At 42.0% G+C, this 18,181-nt stretch overlaps 1 protein-coding gene across 3 annotated transcripts in view; it reads left to right on the top strand.

Moving 5' to 3' along the window:
• PAK2 (p21 (RAC1) activated kinase 2) overlaps positions 1–12,070 on the top strand; it is an 81,458-nt gene extending 69,388 nt beyond the window's left edge. For all 3 annotated transcript variants that reach the window (XM_039489378.1, XM_039489379.1, XM_039489380.1), the window contains 4 exons: positions 84–183; positions 7,477–7,673; positions 9,238–9,375; positions 10,442–12,070. In XM_039489378.1, coding sequence (XP_039345312.1) covers positions 84–183; positions 7,477–7,673; positions 9,238–9,375; positions 10,442–10,528 — 522 coding nt within the window. In that variant the 3' untranslated portion in view covers positions 10,529–12,070. The remainder of the gene's footprint in view (positions 1–83; positions 184–7,476; positions 7,674–9,237; positions 9,376–10,441) is intronic.
• Positions 12,071–18,181: the final 6,111 nt, after the last annotated feature.

The raw sequence follows: 18,181 nt of genomic DNA, 5'->3' as shown, positions 1-18,181 counted from the left end.
CATAAATTTTGCTGTTTGATTCACAGTACACAAACTGTATTTGCTTTTGATAAATGTTTTCCTTTTCCTCCTCCCCTGTACAGTGTTTACAAGCACTAGAGTTCCTACATGCCAACCAGGTAATCCACAGAGATATTAAGAGTGACAACGTGCTTTTAGGAATGGATGGATCAGTTAAACTCAGTGAGTGCCAGATAATTGTTTCAACCTGCTGCTTCTTTTTAAACATTTTTGCAATGAATAGTATGTTTGTAAGTGCATAGTTGTCTCAGATATTTGAGATAAATTTTTACTAAAAATCAGCAATAGAATTCATTCTGCTTTGCAAAAAGAATTTTGCCCGCTGTAGTTGGTTTTGTAATTCTGAGCATCTGAAAGCTACTCACTTTGAGAGTATCAAACAAGAAGGATGTTTAAGTAACTTGTTACCACATGAATGTGTTTGTAACTGTGAGTTAACCTGCAGTGTAAGGTCAGATAAAGATACAAGGATTGCCAGTGAGGGAAGCTGGCGCTAGTTGGAGCTGCGTTATTGGCTCCTTTCAGATTCAAATGGTTTTGCACTGTCCATTTAATTGACAGGATGAAAATTACACATTTGTATTTCAGTACTGCCTAAAGGCTGCAAACCAGGTAGGGTCCTATTGTGCTGGACAAGGAACTTGTCTGAATTTTTTTTTAACTACTGTTAAAAGTATCTACAACAGTAAAAATGTTAGAGATCAGGGAAATATTTTTTGTTTTCAGTTTTATATTGTGCATTTGACAGCACTTATTATGCAGTCAATTGTTGTGTGCATCTTTCATACAGCAAGTGGGGAAAGCACTACATTTTTGAAATTTTTTTAACTTAATCTCAGAAGTTGCCAGGAGTGCTTAGGGAGAAGTGCATTAAGATTTACACACTGAGCACCTAAAAGTTTACACAGATGCCTAAAAAGACATGGGGTGACACTTTAAAAGCTGCTTTCTGGATTTGGACACACCCGGGAAATCTACCACTGTTCCGTGTTCCAAGAGCTTGTCTAATTTCAGTTATGATACAGTAACTCCTCACTTAGTCGTCCCAGTTAACGTTGTTTCATTGTTACGTTGCTATGTTGTTGATCAATTAGAGAACATGCTTGTTTAAAGTTGTGCAATGCTCCGTTATAACGTTGTTTGGCAGCCACCTGCTTTGTCCACTGCTTGCAGGAAGAGCAGCCCATTGGAGCTAGCTGGTGGGGGCTTGAAACCAGGGTGGACCGGCAGCCTCCCTATCAGCTCCCCTCTCTCCTAAGTTCCCTGTGTGGCAGCCACCCAACATGCTATCAGTTGCCGGGCAGTTCAGCTGTCCCTTTCTCCTCCACCCCCACCCCTTCCCCCCCCCCCCCCCCCCCCGGTGTGCTGCTCCCGCCCTCTGCCTGGGAGCTGCTCCCAAGAGCCTCCTGCTTGCTGTGCAGATGAGGGGAAGAGAGGTGCTAATATCAGGCTGTTCCCCTCTCCCCGCTCTTGTACCCCCATCTCCTGTACCTTATCTCCACAGGCAGGGGACAGACAGGGCTCAGGACTGAGGGAGCCTGCTGGCAGCAGCTGCAGTCTCAATTTGCTAATCCACTTAAAAAGGCAATGTACTTAGAGTAGAGTCAGTGTACTTAAGGTGCAATGCGCGTCTCTATCTCTCTCACACACAGGGTGCGTGTCTCTGTCTGTCTCTCTCTCTGCCATGCTGTCTCCCCTCCCTCCCATTCATGCTGCCTTGTAAAGTGTAAAAAGAACAAGGAGTACTCGTGGCACCTTAGAGACCAACAAATTTATTTGGGCATAAGCTTTTGTGGGCTAAAACCCACTTCATCGGATGCATGCAGTGGAAAATACAGTAGGAAGAAAGCTTATGCCCAAATAAATTTGTTAGTCTCTTAAGTGCCACAAGTACTCCTTGTTCTTTTTGCTGATACAGACTACCACTCTGAAACGTGTTAATGTAGCCTCACACTCTACATGTTACACCTTGAGGGCTCAGCCAAGTGCTAGTTCATCATTTAGCAGTAAGGCATTCGCTGGGAAATATCCCACCCTCTGACTTTACCACCTCAACCAACTTTCACAATCATCATTGCTGTGTTTGTATTAAATTGTTTGTTTAAAACGTATACTGTGTGTGTATTTTTATGTCTGTGTACACACACACACACACAGTCTTTTGTCTGGTGAAAAAAATTTCCCTGGAACCTACACCTCCCACCCCCCCATTTACATTAATTCTTATGGAGAAATTGGATTCACTTAACATCATTTTGCTTAAAGTAGCATTTTTCAGGAACATAACTACAACGTTAAGCGAGGAGTTAATGTACATGGGAGAGTTTGTAAACAGTAATGGGGAAAAGTGAACAGTGAAAGATAATAGGGTTACTCAGGTAAATTAAGTGCACATCCTAAGGGTATTTAGAAGGATCTGTCAGAATTATAGGGCTGTGGAATTTTTGCTTTGTGTAAAAACTGAGTATTTGCAGGCTATCTTCCAAATGAGGTGACAAGTGAAGGGAAGCAGTGGAAGGTGAGAGTGGGAGAGATTGAATGGAGGGAGGAGAGAGGAGTCTAGCAGAGGATGTATAAAGAGGAAAGATTTAAGGAAGGACAGGGACATGGTGAGGAGCAGTGAGGTAGGTGATGGGAATAGGTATGAAGAAGAGGTGGTTGCTGGAAGAGAAGAGGAGGAGGGGGATCAGCTGAGATGGCATGGGGAGGCAGGGGAAAGTAACTATAGAAACTTGTATCAGAGGGGTAGCCGTGTTAGTCTGGATCTGTAAAAGCAGCAAAGAATCCTGTGGCACCTTATAGACTAACAGACGTTTTGGAGCATGAGCTTTCATGGGTGAATACCCACTTCATCGGATGCAAGTCTTGCATCCGATGAAGTGGGTATTCACCCACGAAAGCTCATGCTCCAAAACGTCTGTTAATCTATAAGGTGCCTCAGGATTCTTTGCTGCTTTTATAGAAACTTGCTAGCTGAATCAGGTGGCTGTAGAATCTGTTGAGGTTAATGGAATCTGTAATCCTCTATTTGGTGAAGGAGGCATGGGCTACCCACCTCACAAAACACAGTAAAAGAGCCACCATGGCTTGGCTTAACCATGTAAAAGAAGCAGTGAGAGATAAAAAGGCATCTTTTAAAAAGTGGAAGTCAAATCCTAGTGAGGTAAATAGAAAGGAACATAAACACTGCCAAATTAAGTGTAAAAATATAATAAGAAAAGCTAAAAAGGAGTTTGAAGAACAGCTAGCCAAAAACTCCAAAGGTAGTAAAATGTTTAAGTACATCCGAAGCAGGAAGCCTGCTAAACAACCAGTAGGGCCCCATAACAATCGAGATACAAGAGGAGCACTTAAAGACGATAAAGTCATTGCAGAGAAACTAAATGAATTATTTGCTTCAGTCTTCATGGCTGACAATGTTAGGTAGATTCCCAAACCTGAGCCGTCCTTTGTAGGTGATAAATATGAGGAATCGTCACAGATTGAAGTGTCATTAGAGGAGGTTTTGGAATTAATTGATAAACTTAACAGTAACAAGTCACTGGGACCAGATGGCATTCACCCAAGGGTTCTGAAAACTCAAATATGAAATTGCAGAACTGTTAACTATGGTTTGTAACCTGTCCTTTTAAATCAGCTTCTGTACCCAATGACTGGAAGATAGCTAATGTAACGCCAATATTTAAAAAGGGCTCTAGAGGTGATCCCGGCAATTACAGACTGGTAGGTCTAACATCAATACCAGGCAAATTAGTTGAAACAATAGTAAAGAATAAAATTGTCAGAGACCCAGAAGAACGTACATTGTTGGGCAAAAGTCAACATGGTTTCCGTAAAGGGAAATCATCTTACTAATAGAGTTCTTTGAAGGGGTCAACAAACATGTGGACAAGAGGGATCCAGTGGCTATAGTGTACTTAGATTTCCAGAAAGCCTTTGACAAGGTCCCTCACCAAAGGCTCTTACTTAAATTAAGCTGTCATGGGATAAGAGGGAAGATCCTTTCGTGGATTGAGAACTTGTTAAAAAACAGGGAACAAAGGGTAGGAATAAATGCTAAACTTTCAGAATAGAGGGGGGTAACTAGTGGTGTTCCCCAAGGGTCAATCCTAGGACCAGTCCTATTCAACTTATTCCTAAATGATCTGAACTGCTCAAGATAGTTAAGACCAAAGCAGACTGTGAAGAACTTCAAAAAGATCTCACAAAACTAAGTGATTGGGCAACAAAATGGCAAATGAAATTTACTGTGGATAAATGTAAAGTAATGCACATTGGAAAAAATAACCCCAACTATACATACAATATGATGGGAGGTAATTTAGCTACAACTAATCAAGAAAGAGATCTTAGTTCTCGTGGATAGTTTTCTGAAGACGTTCACGCAGTGTGCAGCGACAGTCAAAAAAGCAAACAGGATGTTAGGAATCTTTAAAAAAGGGATAGAGAATAAGACAAAGAATATCTTATTGCCCTTATATAAATCCATGGTACGCCCACATCTGGAATACTGCATACAGATGTGGTGGTCTCATCTCAAAAAAGATATACTGGCATTAGAAAAGGTTCAGAGAAGAGCAACTAAAATGATTAGGGGTTTGGAACGGGTCCCATATGAGGAGAGATTAAAAAGGCTAGGACTCTTCAGCTTGGAAAAGAGGAGACGGAGGGGGGGGGATATGATAGAGGTATATAAAATCATGAGTGGTGTGGCGAAAGTGAATAAGGAAAAGTTATTTACTTGTTCCAATAATATGAGAACTAGGGGTCACCAAATGAAATTAATGGGCAGCAGGTTTAAAACAAATAAAAGGAAGTTCTTCACACAGCGCACAGTCAACCTGTGGAACTCCTTGCCTGAGGAGGTTGTGAAGGCTAGGACTATAACGGTTTAAAAGAGAACTGGATAAATTCATGGAGGTTAAGTCCATTAATGGCTATTAGCAAGGATGGATAAGGAATGGTGTCCCTAGCCTCTGTTTGTCAGAGGGTGGAGATGGGCAGGAGAGGGCAGGAGAGAGATCACTTGATCATTGCCTTTTGGGTTCAGTCCCTCTGGGGCACCTGGCATTGGCCACTGTCGGTAGACAGGATGTTGGGCTGGATGGACCCTTGGTCTGACCCAGTATGGACATTCTTATTTTCTTATGTTAGCATCTGTAGTGAAGATTGTGGTGGGTTGACCTGGTCCATGGGAGGTGGTTGATGTGCACTCCCATACTAGGAGAAGGGGCCTGAACAGTTCTTGAGGGCATCTTGGCTCTCAGGATGGTACTGTGGGTGAAGATATCTTTTTTTTTCCCCAAGAGTTGCTGTCTCTGAAGAAGCTGACAGTGGGAGGCTAGTGTGAATGTAGTGAGGATCCCCAGGTGGATGAAGAGTGGGTGGGCTGCCAGTGCCTGGTCTCCTTGAAACACCTTTCCTTGCATAGTCTGCAGAGGCTCTCACCTGCCTTCTCCCTGTTGGTGCTGTGGAGACTAGAAGGCTTTTCTGGGGCACCTGGGGATTGAGCTGCTGCTTCTGTCACATTTTTTAAGTCGCCTAGATTTCAGGTTGACTGTGACCCTTTGAGGGAATGTAAGTGAATGATGCTATAGACCTAGAGGGGAAAGCCTTTATGAAAGAGCAGCAAGATGAGATCTACTGGCTGCTGTTGCTTTGGAGACTGGGAAGGAGGTGGATAGTAGCTTGCTAAACTGCCCTTGGACAGCAGTTAGGATTTTCAGGCACGAAACCCATTTGTCAGCACTATCTGGTACTAGCATTTGAAATGTAGGGAAAAGTATTTTTAAAGTTTGAAATCCTTTCTTTCAAACTAATGTAAATCTTAGGATGAACCCCAGCTTTTGCTGAGATTGTGTCCTCATTGGTGCTCTGCATGCCTGAAAAGAAGTGGGAGATCTGCAGGTTGGACAAAGTAGCAAGGTGGAATATGCATTGAAAATGCATTGTTGATGCATTCCATTCATTCCAGTAAAAATAAAGGGCCAGATTTTCAAGAGATTTTACATTTAGGCACTAAAATAATGGCCAGATTTTCCAAAGAGCATCATAGCACATTGGATGTTGAGCTCTTTTGAGAATGTGACCCCTGGTAAATCTAGGTAAGCTTAAAATGTTCCATTTTAAAAAATGCTCCAACCCCCAAGTGTTTTAATTTTGAACCATAACTTTTCACCTATAATAGTCTGATTAAAAAACAAAAATCCAAAAGGCACAGCTTTTTTTTTTAAAACTATTCCCCATTGAAGAGGCTTTATTTTGCTGTGTCTGTGATCTGAGTTGATAAGAAAATGCACTTTTCCAGCCAGTAGGTGGAGACCTTGAATCTATATAGAATGAGTATAGCTTGCTCTTCAGTTGTTTCCTTGTCCAGGTGATGGGTTTGTTCCTCTAAGCTTTTTTCTGTTGAATATACTTTATAGTAGCTTCATATATCTAAAGCCTCACTCCCAGACCTCTGTTAACCATAGTGCAATGATTCAGGAGCTAAACCTGTGGTAAAATACTGAAGTTGGTAAGTGCAAAAATAAATATTGAAAATATTTTTGTATAGAGTTACCATATTTCAGGTTCCCAAAAAGAGGACACTGGTGGGAGGTGATGGGATGGAGATGCCCACTGGAGGTCGGGGAACTGTCGTTCCCTGTCATGGTGGCAGGGCGGCTGGCACAAGCCCAGGATACAGTGACAGCCATCAGTCAGCGCCTGCTTGTGGTACCCCTTCACAAGGAAGGAGAGATGGGACCTGGTTGGTTGGGATTTGGCAGCTGTGATTTGTAGGGGAATGGACCAATCAGCTGACGATGCAGCGGAGGGATCAGTTGGGAAGTAGACCAATGGCGGCTCTTTCTGAGTTGCAGCTTGTTTGCTCTGCAAAAACCTGGACATGGCTGTTACTTGAAAACCCTGCCTGGACAGAAAAAAGGAGGCTCAAAAAGAGGCTCTGTCCAGGAAAACCTGGATGTATAGTAACCCTATTTTTGTACTGAGACTGGAGCCCAGTCTGATGGTGTCACCTTCCGGGTTCAGGACCATTACATTACACAACATAGTATAAAGGCTACACCAGTGCACAAAAATGTTTTCCCCCCATGTTGTTTTTGGTCCTTTTTTGTTGTAATTCTTGGTGGCTTGAAGAGGGATTAGACAAAATATCACTTTTTTTTTAGACCACAAATTACCTTTATAAAAAAGAATTTAATTCTTTAAGTAGTTTATTTTAAGTAGGATATATTCTTCAGTGTTTGTATGAACTTGCTGGTTAGACTTTCTGCTGTGACATGAAAAGTATAGGAAAACTTTGAGATTGCAAATGTACAGATGCAAAAGATGTTTCTATAGTAATAGAAAAATTTGTTGTTAGATAATTGGGGTTTGAGATGTGATTCATAACAGACTAGGTAGGATGCACTGAATTAACTATCACTAACTAATTCCTTTATTATCATGTAGCCGACTTTGGTTTCTGTGCTCAGATCACCCCAGAGCAGAGCAAGCGCAGCACCATGGTTGGGACTCCCTATTGGATGGCTCCTGAGGTGGTCACACGGAAAGCCTATGGCCCTAAAGTGGATATCTGGTCTCTGGGTATCATGGCTATTGAAATGGTGGAAGGAGAGCCCCCATACCTCAATGAAAACCCTCTGAGGGTAAGATATTTCATCCTTTAAGAGTGCTGCATCAATCATGAATATAAAACAGTGGTTCAGAAATGTGGTGAAGAGATTTGTGATCTTTAACTTGTAGATTACGGGTTTGAATCCAAACTAGGTTAGAAGTGTTTAAATGGTTATCAGCTGATGGCTGTTTAGTACAGTCAAGGCAGTTCCTAATGGACAGGAATCTACATGAAAAAATCAAGGGTAATTAATGCAGGGAGTTCCCAGTATAAAGGATGATGATATAATAGACATGGAGGAGGATATTACCCTTTCACCCTGAGAGATGGTCTCTCCTGAACATGGTTGAGGCATATTGACAGTACCTGTTTTCAGTTAAATAGTAGAATTAATCTCTGAGTACTGACAGTCTTTTGCCAGCAATAAACTTCTGTAGACTCAGAAAAGTAAATCCAATTAAATTACAAAGAACAAAGTACAAAACATGCTCCAACAAATAGACTTGTACTCTCTCTCCATATATAAGGATATGTTTATTATAGTGTCCATCACCCTAAATTCTTAAGTATCTATAGTCATCTTGTTACTAACAAAAGCAAGTGACAGTTGCTAAAGCTGGGCAATGCCACTCTTACAGCATCTACCAATGTGAGGAGAAGCAGGTTGCATTCCTTCTACCCCTCAAGACTCAGGCCATGCCTACATGCTGGGTGCTACAGGGGCACAGCTAGGCTGCTGTGGCACTGTGCCGTGGAAATGGTTTTGCCATCACTGTAGGAACACCACCTCCCTGAGCAACGGCCACTACGTTGACAGAAGCATTTGTCTGTCAACCTAGGTGTGTCTGCACTGGGTGTTAGGTCAGCATAGCTACAGAATGAGCTATGCCGACCTAATTGAAGTGTAGACCAGGCCTACTGCATTGCCTGTAACATTCCCAGCCCTTAGTGGAGAAATGAGTTCAGAAGTTGTGCCCAAATATTTAACCAAATCAGGTGTGTGTAGTGTTGGCCTGTCCACAGTTTGTCACATAGAGCAATCCCCTTTATCTCTGCATCCTTGTGGTGGGAGTCTGTCTTTGGGCTGCTCTTATTCCATAGTTGCTCATTGACATTGTTTTGTAGCACGAAACCTGCCCATGTATTCATTTGTAGGAGCTTGATTAGTGGTGAATAGTGGTTGCAAAGTATACAAAGGCCATACTATACATACTCAAATGAGGTACCCTGCCTAGGTCCATCATGCATATTCATGTTTTATCTTCTTAAGGGAGAGAATTTATATGTGATTAAAATCTACATTATACTAACCATGTAAAACAACCAGGAAGTAAATGATCACAACAGGAAAAAAGAAAAATGACATTTCAGTACCTGCATCAGGCATCCATTATGGCAGGCATCCAAGTTGAAGATTCAGCAAGAAAACTTAATTGTCATATGCTAGTCAGTGTCTGCTTTTTAGTGTTTTCCTTTTTAGATGTACTTCAATAAATGCTGCTTTTAACTTGAAATACTAATACATTGCAAATCACATTTTTTAGAATTTTAACACATGACTTGTGTGTCACGCCCCCCCCCCCCTTGGTTTGCAGGCTTTGTATTTAATAGCAACTAATGGCACACCAGAACTGCAGAATCCAGAGAAACTGTCCCCAATATTCCGGGATTTTCTAAATCGTTGTTTGGAGATGGATGTAGAGAAAAGGGGATCAGCCAAAGAACTGTTACAGGTAAGTATATGTATGTTGGAGTCTCCCCAAAAGCTTGAAATTCGGCGATCACTAAAACAGTAGTAAGCTAGTGCTGACATTGGCTTGTCTTTGTCTTCCTTTTCCTATTGAAGGATCATTTAATGGAGAATAGTGGGAGGGAAACACAGGAATCAAAATTTGCAACACAAATGTAAATGATTCTTCTTCTGCAATCACTACTGGCTGCTTTCTGCGAGTGGTGATTCTTCAGTGACACCACAGCTTAGGTAAACAGAGAGGCTGCTGTAGCCAGCACAGTGAACACAGAACAGGATAGAGGGAAAAGATGGAGGAAAAAAAAAAAAGGAATATCTCTGCATGGGGAAGGTTGTTGGAGAGAGGAGGGCAGGGGCTAGCCAGAGTTATTGGATATTGCTATGTGAAGGAACAGCTGTCAACAAATCTGTGCTACTATGGATCATTCATTGGGCATATCTCCTTGAGGTGCTGCATATTGGCATTTTTATGAAGTGCTTTCTTAACTTGGGATAGAAAGTGCTATGTAAAGACACCTCTACCCCAATATAACGTGGTCCTCGGGGAGCCAAAAAATCTCACCGCCTTATAGGTGAGACCATGTTATATCGGGTCCAGTGCGGTACGGCATACCGACAACAGCCAGTATGCTGTGCCAGACTGGACCAGGTTCCCTAGTGGTGATTTAAAGGGCTTCAGCTGTTGCAGGGAGTCCCAGGCCCTTTAAATCACCGCTGGAGCCCGGGATGGGATTTAAAGGGTCTGGGGCTCCCTGCAGCGGCCGGAGCCTCTGGCCCTTTAAATCACCGCCTGAGCCCAGCTGCCGGAGATTTAAAGGGCCCGGGGCTCCAGCTGCTGCGGTGGGGCCCGGGCCCTTAAAATCACCGCCGGAGCTCCGGCAGTGGGGATCAGGTGGGGATTTAAAGGGCCCAGGGCTCCCTGCTGCTTTACCGCATTATATCTGAATTAATCTTATATCGGGTTGCGTTATATCAGGGTAGAGGTGTATAATAGTTTATTTTTGGAATTTGACGCTTACTAACTTACTGTGTTTCTCTATTCCTGGCAGCATCCTTTCCTGAAATTGGCCAAACCTTTGTCTAGCTTGACGCCATTGATCCTGGCAGCCAAAGAAGCAATGAAGAGTAACCGCTAACATTGTTGCCATGGCCTTCATCTTTTTTTAAAAATCTTTATAATATATGAAAGTTGTTACTCTTGTTAGGGGGGTTGAAAAAGTCTGCAAAAGGGAAAAACGCTCACGCAGAAGACACCCGAAATGAAATATGGTGACTTTTATGTAAACCCTTTTTAGGGTCTAAAAGGAATTGTGGACTGAATCACTGGTCTCTCACCTCTTTTGCAGACAGCCCAGGAATCCTGCTTCCCATGCCTGGGGTTTTAAGTTTTTTGATGACTTCGCTGTAACAGTTCCCATTCCTTGTGCTCTCTTGGGGACTTTCAATACTTGAATGACAGATTCAAGCTTTTGGAGAGAGGCATTAATTTTATCTGCTGATCTTTCCTTCTCCTCCCCTTTTCCTGTTGTCTTTCAAGTTGCTTTGGCCATCTCCCATATGACTAGATTAACGGCAAATGTGACAGAAATGTGAAGGTACAATTTACCCATTTTCTCCCCCCTCCCACCCTTTACCATACAATTTAGCTGTGACTGTACTGTAGAATTAACGACTCAGATACTTAAGAAACTAACTTTAAATGAAATCTGCTTGTAAGTAGAGTATAGGGAGAGGGGGAAGAGAAGAGTTCAGCTGTCTTTCTGATATGTAACTGCTCCGGGGATTTCTAATCCAAGAGAGAGACATCTCAGTGTAGCAAATTGTGGTGGGTCAGGTTTTTGGAGGTCAGCCTACACATATGAGGAGAAGGGAGCAGATGTTTGAGGAAAGAAACACCCCCACCCCCTCCCCATTATATTCCTTTCTATTTCCATTCCCCCACAACTTCCCGAGACTTGTTGGCCAAGGCAGAAGGGATGTCTTGTGCGGTGTAGTGGGTGGTCTTAAAACCAAGTGTTGTATCTATGCTCTTTCTTGGGCTTCGGGATTTATGCTGGTGCCTTTGACTTTTTTTACATTTCCCTCCTTTGTATCAAATGAATTTTTGTATATGTTGTAATTTTATTCCCAAAAGCAAATAATGCATCAACCTAGGAGTTGTCAAGATTTAAGTATTAGCTATTTTTTCCATTTTTATATGTGCTCCATTTCTACTAATGAAATCAAAAGAACAAATAATTCATCAGAATGAAGATCCAAGACTTTTTTTTTTTAATAATTCAAACAGGAGCTTATGAACACCTGGGAATGCCAAAGTGCTGTTCTATGGAGACAAAGTCTGAGGCGGGAAAGTAGCTTCATCAGACATGAAAGTGGCTTACTTGAGTGGCTGATGTATGACTGGAGAGAGTCATCATGTCATGATGGCCCCTTTTCACTAAAGACATTTTACCAGCTAGGATGGCAGAAGATAATGTTTAGTGCAAGAAAAAAGTGCCTTCCTATAAGAGCTAGTGAGTAACTTGAGTTCTTGAGATGGTGCCAACTGAAGTGGTAACAGTAGAAACCGTAGAAGTATCCCTGGTCCCTGATTTCAGCCACTGAAATTGCTGCATTTATACCTATAGATTATTTTCATAAGGAGCTGTTTGTAACTGTAATGTGCCAAACAATGTGCATGAAAGAATAGCCACTAATTTGGTGCTAAGCAGTTATGTTGCATTCCCAACTGGCAGTGCATGTCAAGCAGAGAGAGTCCAGGTCCTGGGGTGAGATGATTCTATTTGGTGTCTGACAAATTGCATAAACCAGAGTTTTACATATGTTCTTTTTACTGTGGGAAGGCCCTTTTCTTCTGTGTACGAATAATTTCAATATTTATAGGTGGATAGAAATGGCTGTTCTGGGTTTTGGTAACCAAGATGTAGCTCTGCCTAGAGCACCTGAAAAAATTAGCTTTCACTTCCTGAGCCTATATATCATCGGGTTTCATTCTCTCAGAACTTATCCTTCAACAAATTGTGCTAGCAAATTGCTTTGCACCAACAAGATACCTTATTCATGTATGAAATCGAACCCACCACACTTCAGTCTGAGTTCTTGTAACCACTAGTGGGCAAACTTTTTGGGCTGAGGGCCACATCTAGGAATAGAAATTGTATGGCAAGCCATGAATGCACACAAAATTGGGGTTAGAATATGGGAGGGGGTGAGGGATCTGGTTGGGAATGTGGGCTCCAGGGTGGGGCCAGAAATGAGGAGTTCAGGGTGCGAGAAGGGGCTCTGAGTTGGGATGTGGGAGTTGGGGGGAGGTGAGGGCTCTGGCTGGGGGGATGCGGATTTGGGGTGGGGCTGGGGATGAGGAGTTTGGGATGCAGGAGGGTGCTCCGGGCTGGGATCGAGGAGGGCGGGAGAGGGATCAGGGCTGGGACATGGGGTTGGGATGTGGGGAGAGGCTCAGGGGTTTAGGCTCTGAGCAGCACTTACCTCAAGTGGCTCCCGGAAGCAGTGACATGTCCCTTCTCCGCCTCCTACGCGGAGGCGCAGCCAGGTGGTTCTGCATACTGCCCTGTCCACAGGCACTGCCCCTGCAGCTCCCATTGGCACACCAGAGGGGGCCATTGGAGTGCATAGGAGCCGGAGCGTGGCCATGCCGTGGCTTCCGGGAGCCATGTGGTGCGGCCCCTGACTCAGCCCTGGCTGGAGTGATGGAGCAGGGCCATTCGTCTGCTTCTGGGAGCCATGTGGCGAGACCCATACCCTGCGCCCCAGTAAGCCCCAGACCCCACTCCCCAGCAGGAACTCAAGGGCCGTCTTCAAACGGCTCATGGGCTGTAGTTTTCCCACCCTGCACTAGTTTAACAGGTGCCAAGCTGAATTACTTTAACAAGGATAACATCAAAAGAATACGCAGCTCACTAGCCATAAAGAACTAGAATGCTGCATTCCAAGGAAGTGTCATGTCATGGTCTGAATACTCTAGGTGTGCGTCCCCTCTTACAAACTTGGTATGTACTGAAAGCCATTGATACCATAAACAGTAGAATGGCAGTGGCCAGGTTTAAATACATGTGACTCAAAGTAAAAGAACTTCCTGTCCATAGGGAGAAGCAAGTTATATTTTATCTTTTCTCATCAGTGGCTCCCTGTCCATTGCTGGCAATGGACTTTGTGAAAACCAGACTCCTGATGCAGGAGTATAAGTTGGCTTTTTCCCCACCAGTAGCAAAACCTAGTCTACCATATAAATATAATTTTGTTCTGAAATTAGCAGGAAAACTTAAAATCAGTAAGTAATTTTAACTGATTAGTTCAGTCTTATTGATTAAGAAAAACCTCCTTCTGATCTCGCAATAGCCAATCAATCCAGATCAGTATCTGTAGCTCTTTAAGGGGTGATTTCTAAATTTTTAATTCTTTTTTTTTAAAAATAAACCTCATCCAGGAGTTACGAAAATGCATCCCAGTGCTTCTCATGTGGCTTGGAGTACTGTGAACTACAGTTAAAAAGCGCACAAGAGCGCCCCTTGTATGTATATGATTCTACAATAAGGTTTCTTTTGCTCCTGTTGCCAGAAGGTAATCAGGACAAAGGAGAGAGGTCTAAGGAGAAAGATCAGAAATATTGGGAACATTTAATTTCTGCAGCGAAGTGAGGGAAAATAGTTAAGTAGAGTCAGTAAGCTGGCAAAGAAAAGTCATAGGGAAATTGCTGCTCTGTGCTTCGTTGTGTAACCACTTTGCAGTTTGCATGTCAGTAGGTTGACCATCAATCTTATAACTGAACATGTGTTGCATATGTCTTCCAAGTGTCCATTTTTCCCATGAGGGACCAGGTTAGAACTGAGACTAGCTCATTTGATCTGCCCAGCCTAGATGAATAATTAGTGCAGGTGAAGAGAGAATAGCCAGAGTTTGAGTGGATGCTGAAAGCAAAATATCACTTCAGAACATGCCAGAATTCCCAAATCTCTAGCAGTCACCTCAGATGACCGGCACAATCACAAATATGCATATGAATAAATGCTACGGTGGCACAACACAGTAATTAGAGTCAGTAGTAGAGATGGGCAGCATACTGTTTTGAAAGCAAGTGAACAGGCAATGTTTGTCTCCCAGGATTTTTTTTAGCACAGAACTTGGAATAAACCTGACTTCCCACCAAGTAGAAATGCTTGGTCACACATGAGGTCACACATTCTCATCTGAATATTCACTATACAAGTACTGCTGAGTAGCTGCAAGAGATGTGCTTCAGAGCAGTGTAATTGAACTCTGCTGTCATAAAAGGGTGGGAAAATCAAGGATACTGTTAAAGGTCTTTATAGCTGGAATTGAAAAACCTCTCTGGTCTGCTTCCTCTCTCTCCTTCACTTTGCCGGATGGAAATGGATGTAGGTTCAAGCTTTATTTTTTATTACTGTATCCAGATTTTAATGTTTTCTTTTGTTTAATTTAATCTCATTCTGTTATTTAATTGTTTCTGCGATATTAACTACTGTATTTGATTACTTTATTAACTTTGTTCTTTCAGGGCTAGAAATAAACTTTTTTAAATGTTTGTTTTTCCCCTTCCTGAGTTTATATCTTTTTAAGATCAGAGTAGTGTAAAAGTCATGTAAAAGTGGTTAGCTATCTTAAAGGGTTTAGGAGAATGTTCTCAGTGTTTGTGTAGCTTTGAATTTAAGCAAGAAATGTAAATGTTTTACGCACACTCTTTTCAGTGTGATTGATTTTTATTTTGAGGTGTATCTTAGCTTAGTTATCCTTTGTCTTAAAAAATCTTCCTAATCAACGATAACAGCAACACCAGATGATAACTGCAGGCTTTTCTTGCTGCTGAGCTCCATTTGCAAGTCAGTCCTGCCTCCAATAACCATTCCTGACTGTTTGAAACCAGGAGATTGTCTTCCCTTCTCTTAATGGAGCAGACAACTAACAGGGTCTTTCTGGGAGGCTGTTGCTAAAGCAGCACCATTAGTAAAGAACTGACCAGACTGTCTACACTGCATCTTCTAAGACCAGAGTGCTATAAAGTAGTATTTTGTTAGTGATAGGATTTGGAATTGACAAGCCGGTAGTCATTGATCAAGCTGCTGGCAACATAAAGTTCCTGTAAAATTATTCCTAACAAGACTGCAATATTGTTTTATTAAAAATTTCCTCAGAAGTGCCACATTTAAGTGTTACACAGAATAGAGTGCAAGAAGCATGGAGCACAAGTGCTACCCTTTTGTCTAAACAGACTATGATCTCCTTATATGAGCTTTTTGCTAGCAGTGAGAAGTCTTCAGGAGTGGATGACTTACCTGGGCTTTGGTATTGGATCAGAAGTGCCTGTTGATAGACTGTCAGGATTTTCTCTTTAGTAACTGTTTATCAGTACTGAAGTCTGTCACTAAGAAAAGGACAAACGAAGTTAACCTTTCTAGGGGCCAAGGTTGGTTTGGTTGAAATCTGGATGAAGTTTCCATTGTTAACCATTTTTCTGCTGTGAATGCCAAGGATACATCATGCATATATCCATTACTGTCTTCTTGCTACATACTTCAGGAAATAGCTTCTCCCCCTTCTCAAATGACCTGTCAGCAGGAGAAGTGTGGAAACAAGTGGTCTTCCAGAAATGTTTACAACCTCAAAACATTGGGACATTGGATTGTGCAGTATTCCTCCTATTCAGACGATTTATTTTCCTTATCATGGTAGCTTTGGTTTTATGTATGCAAGACCCCTTGTGCATTTGAATTCATGTTCTTAATGTTGCATTAGATCTTGAATTTAATTTTAAGTTTTTTAAAAATTGGGAAGAGAAACTGCTTAATATTCATATAATCCATGTGGACGTTAGAGTTCATGCCTCATTAAAGAGAGCTAGACCTTGTCTGCATAGAAGCTTGCACTCTTGTTTCAGTTTAAGTCCTTTTTAAACCTATTTCTTATTTAACTGGGGTAATCCAAAATAAGCTTGGTCTAAACCTGAAACAATCACATCCACAGAGCTTTTTGCATCTGTTTAACTAATTTAAAATTTCATATTAAGTTAAACTGGTGCAACCCTGCATGCAGAGAAGCCCTAAGATTCAGGGGAAATTAAGTTCCTACTTTCATTGTGGCAGTTTAGCTGAAAGAAGTTTCCTACAGGGCTGATCTGGAGCAGCTTTCATTTTTGCCTAAGTGTTGGCTAAGATGATAGAGAGGAAAGGCTTGTGGATCCTCTTTATATATTTTTTCAGTTTATTCAAAGAATCTTTTATTTTGCTTTTCATGGAAGCATCAATGCCATTTTCCATTTAATGCCCCCATTCCACATCAGCCTAAAATTGGCCATATGCCTAAAATAAGTATTTAAAAATAATTGCTGCAAATTTTGACAGCCCTAAAGATAAATTCAGTGTAGGAGAGAAGCTAGGGTTGCTAATTTATCTCTGTCTTTGGAAACCAGGAAAGAGGGGAAAGGCAAGTGAAAATACAGAGAGAGCTTTGGTTCATTGGAAAAGGCTGAAAAAACATGACTCATCTGTAACTGCATATTTAGGCTTTTTTTTGTCCCAGAGTATCCAGTATTGTGAAAGTGGGAATCTGGCTGATAAAGGTTCCCCCTGGATACGGGTTTCCAGTATAATTGCACAGGTGACTTTGACTCATTGCTAGATCAATACCAAAGCTACTGTTGATTTCAATGAAAATGGGAACAGGGCCATATTTATCAGGCCTTGAGCAATAATACTTCCAACAAATGGTGCTATCCTGGACTGCTGCTCAGATGTCTTTGCCTTTGTATTTCAATGAACTCCAGCTGTGCTGCATACCTGGTTCTGTAGTGTTTCCTGTGCAGTAACATGAGAGAGGAAATTAATTGATACCATAGCTGTCATTACATAATTTGGTAATTATATAATTGTTTCTTAGTAATTTCCAAGTCCTTTCTTGAGCCTGAGTTAAGTGCCATACAGTTGCAGGATATGCCATACATGTTGTTACAGGTTAGGTACAGGACATAGCTTTGAAGGCCTCAATGTGATTTCCTCAAGCTGGCTTTTAAAGCATGCTCCAAGGTAGTTTTACTTTTAAAATGCATGAAATGGGCAAGAATGAGAAGGGTTTGTTCTAAAAGGAACAGATGTTTGGAATTTTACCCTTTCAGTCTTGGAAAAGTTTTGGCATATATCATCCCTCATTCTGCTGGAAAATATATTCTTGCTGTAAGCTAGGAAGAAATTAGGGAGTTTGGCAGCTTGCTCAGCTGGCTGCTTTTTGTAACAGTGGTTAAAAATGTTTATTTTTAAGGATCCTATATTAACATCAGTCTGACCTGCACGAATGCTCCCTACAGCCATATCTACACTGGAAAATTGAACCATCGCAATAGAACTGTTTGTTTTGAAAGTGTTATGGCTTTCTGTGCTCTTATGCTTATGATGTTGAGCTGAGCCACTGTAGCATGAGCCAAGACACCAGAATCCATGTACTTAAGGAGAGAACTAGCATGACCTACATCATCATCTGGTCCACTCTTGTAACTGGAGAATCAAGAACTCAGATCAGACCAGCTCCACAATGCCTGTGTCCTCTATAATGGTGTAGGCTGAGCCAGCACTCATGCTTGCTGAATAGTATTTGGTACACATGTACTCCAGGAGGTGGGGACATGGGGTGTTTATATGTCAGCAGGATCAAGCAGTTCTTAGAATGGTAAACTTTTCTAGCCTAGACAAAGCCTGTGTGTCTGGAATATTAAACCCACCCTGTTGTCTTGGAACCAAGATTCAGACAGATTGTCCTTCAGGACA

This window comes from Mauremys reevesii, linkage group 9, assembly GCF_016161935.1.
Source record: "Mauremys reevesii isolate NIE-2019 linkage group 9, ASM1616193v1, whole genome shotgun sequence".
In the NCBI taxonomy this organism is placed as follows: Eukaryota; Metazoa; Chordata; order Testudines; family Geoemydidae; genus Mauremys; species Mauremys reevesii.
This window is presented reverse-complemented; position numbering and strand designations above follow the sequence as displayed.